Source organism: Trypanosoma grayi (assembly GCF_000691245.1).
Source record: "Trypanosoma grayi strain ANR4 Tgr_2234_V1, whole genome shotgun sequence".
Lineage (NCBI taxonomy): Eukaryota > Euglenozoa > Kinetoplastea > Trypanosomatida > Trypanosomatidae > Trypanosoma > Trypanosoma grayi.
The window spans coordinates 1-1,032 of record NW_008827852.1 but is presented as its reverse complement, the minus strand read 5'-3'; the positions used below and the strand labels follow the sequence as shown (position 1 = coordinate 1,032).

Genomic DNA, 1,032 nt, shown 5'->3' with positions numbered 1-1,032 from the left:
TTTTTTTTTTTGATATTTGTCTCCATATTCCTCATATTCCATTTATGTTTCATTCTTTGCTTTTGTTTTGTTTCTTTTTGCGGGGGTTTAGATTCGCAGCCACATCAGGAAGAGAACGCAAAACTCGTTGAATGACATCAATTCCTCATCATCCTCGCCCTTCCGCAGGTGGCGGCGGATGTGGAACGGCGTCACGTGCTCGAACAGGCGGTCCACACACCTCTCGCTGCAGGGCGCGCCGTAGTTGGAGAAGCCGGAGAGCATCATCTCCCGCATCACCCCTCGCTCTACGCCGCCGCGCTGGTGCACGTCGAACGCCTCGTACAACTCCCGCAACATCTCCTCTGTAACACCAGTCACACCGATCATGTCGAATGAAATGCGCGTCGGCGCGGCGGGGGCGTCAAGGGNACATCTCCTCTGTAACACCAGTCACACCGATCATGTCGAATGAAATGCGCGTCGGCGCGGCGGGGGCGTCAAGGGTGCCCTTCTCGTTGACGGTGAGGATCGTTGAGGTCGCGCCGTCGCTATCGTTGTACATAAGAATACGGCCAACGGCACTGCCAGTCGAAGACTGCCCAGATGCGGAACTGTTCGGGCGGCTGCAGTTTGTCATGAGCCGCTCCACTAGCTCGGAGCCAACAGAGGGGGTCGTAGCCTCGACGAGTTCCGATGCCATACTGACGGTGGTGGTAATATGAGTAGTGGTAGTGGTGGTAATATTAGTTGTGGTGCTAATGTCGGTCGCTGAGGGGGCGCGCTTCTTGTGTATTGAATATCTCACGGGAAGCCGGGGGCTATACGTATATATATATACCTGACGTTCGTCACAGCCACGAAAGGTTTAAACAAGAACAACAAAAAAAAAAAACAGGGAAATCAAGCGTAATGTAGGTCAGACACGTAAAAGAAAAACCGCATGAGCAACGAATAAGAGCGGCTTCCCACCCACACAACCCCTACAAAAAGGCAGTCACCGAAGGAAATAAACAGGAAAAGATACGTAATTAAAGAAGCACACACACACAC

General features: G+C 52.0%; 2 protein-coding genes across 2 annotated transcripts; both read right to left on the bottom strand.

The window, feature by feature from the left end:
* Positions 1–87: 87 nt before the first annotated feature.
* Positions 88–369, bottom strand: DQ04_22341010 (hypothetical protein; the record flags this gene model as incomplete). The annotated part of the gene is made up of 1 exon (XM_009318090.1): positions 88–369. The coding sequence occupies one exon, from the start codon at positions 367–369 to the stop codon at positions 88–90; it is 282 nt and encodes a 93-aa protein (XP_009316365.1).
* A 34-nt stretch (positions 370–403) lies between these two features.
* DQ04_22341000 (hypothetical protein) lies at positions 404–682 on the bottom strand (the record flags this gene model as incomplete). Its single annotated transcript, XM_009318089.1, has 1 exon — positions 404–682. One exon carries the CDS (start codon positions 680–682, stop codon positions 404–406), a length of 279 nt encoding a protein of 92 aa, XP_009316364.1.
* Between the last annotated feature and the right edge of the window lie 350 nt (positions 683–1,032).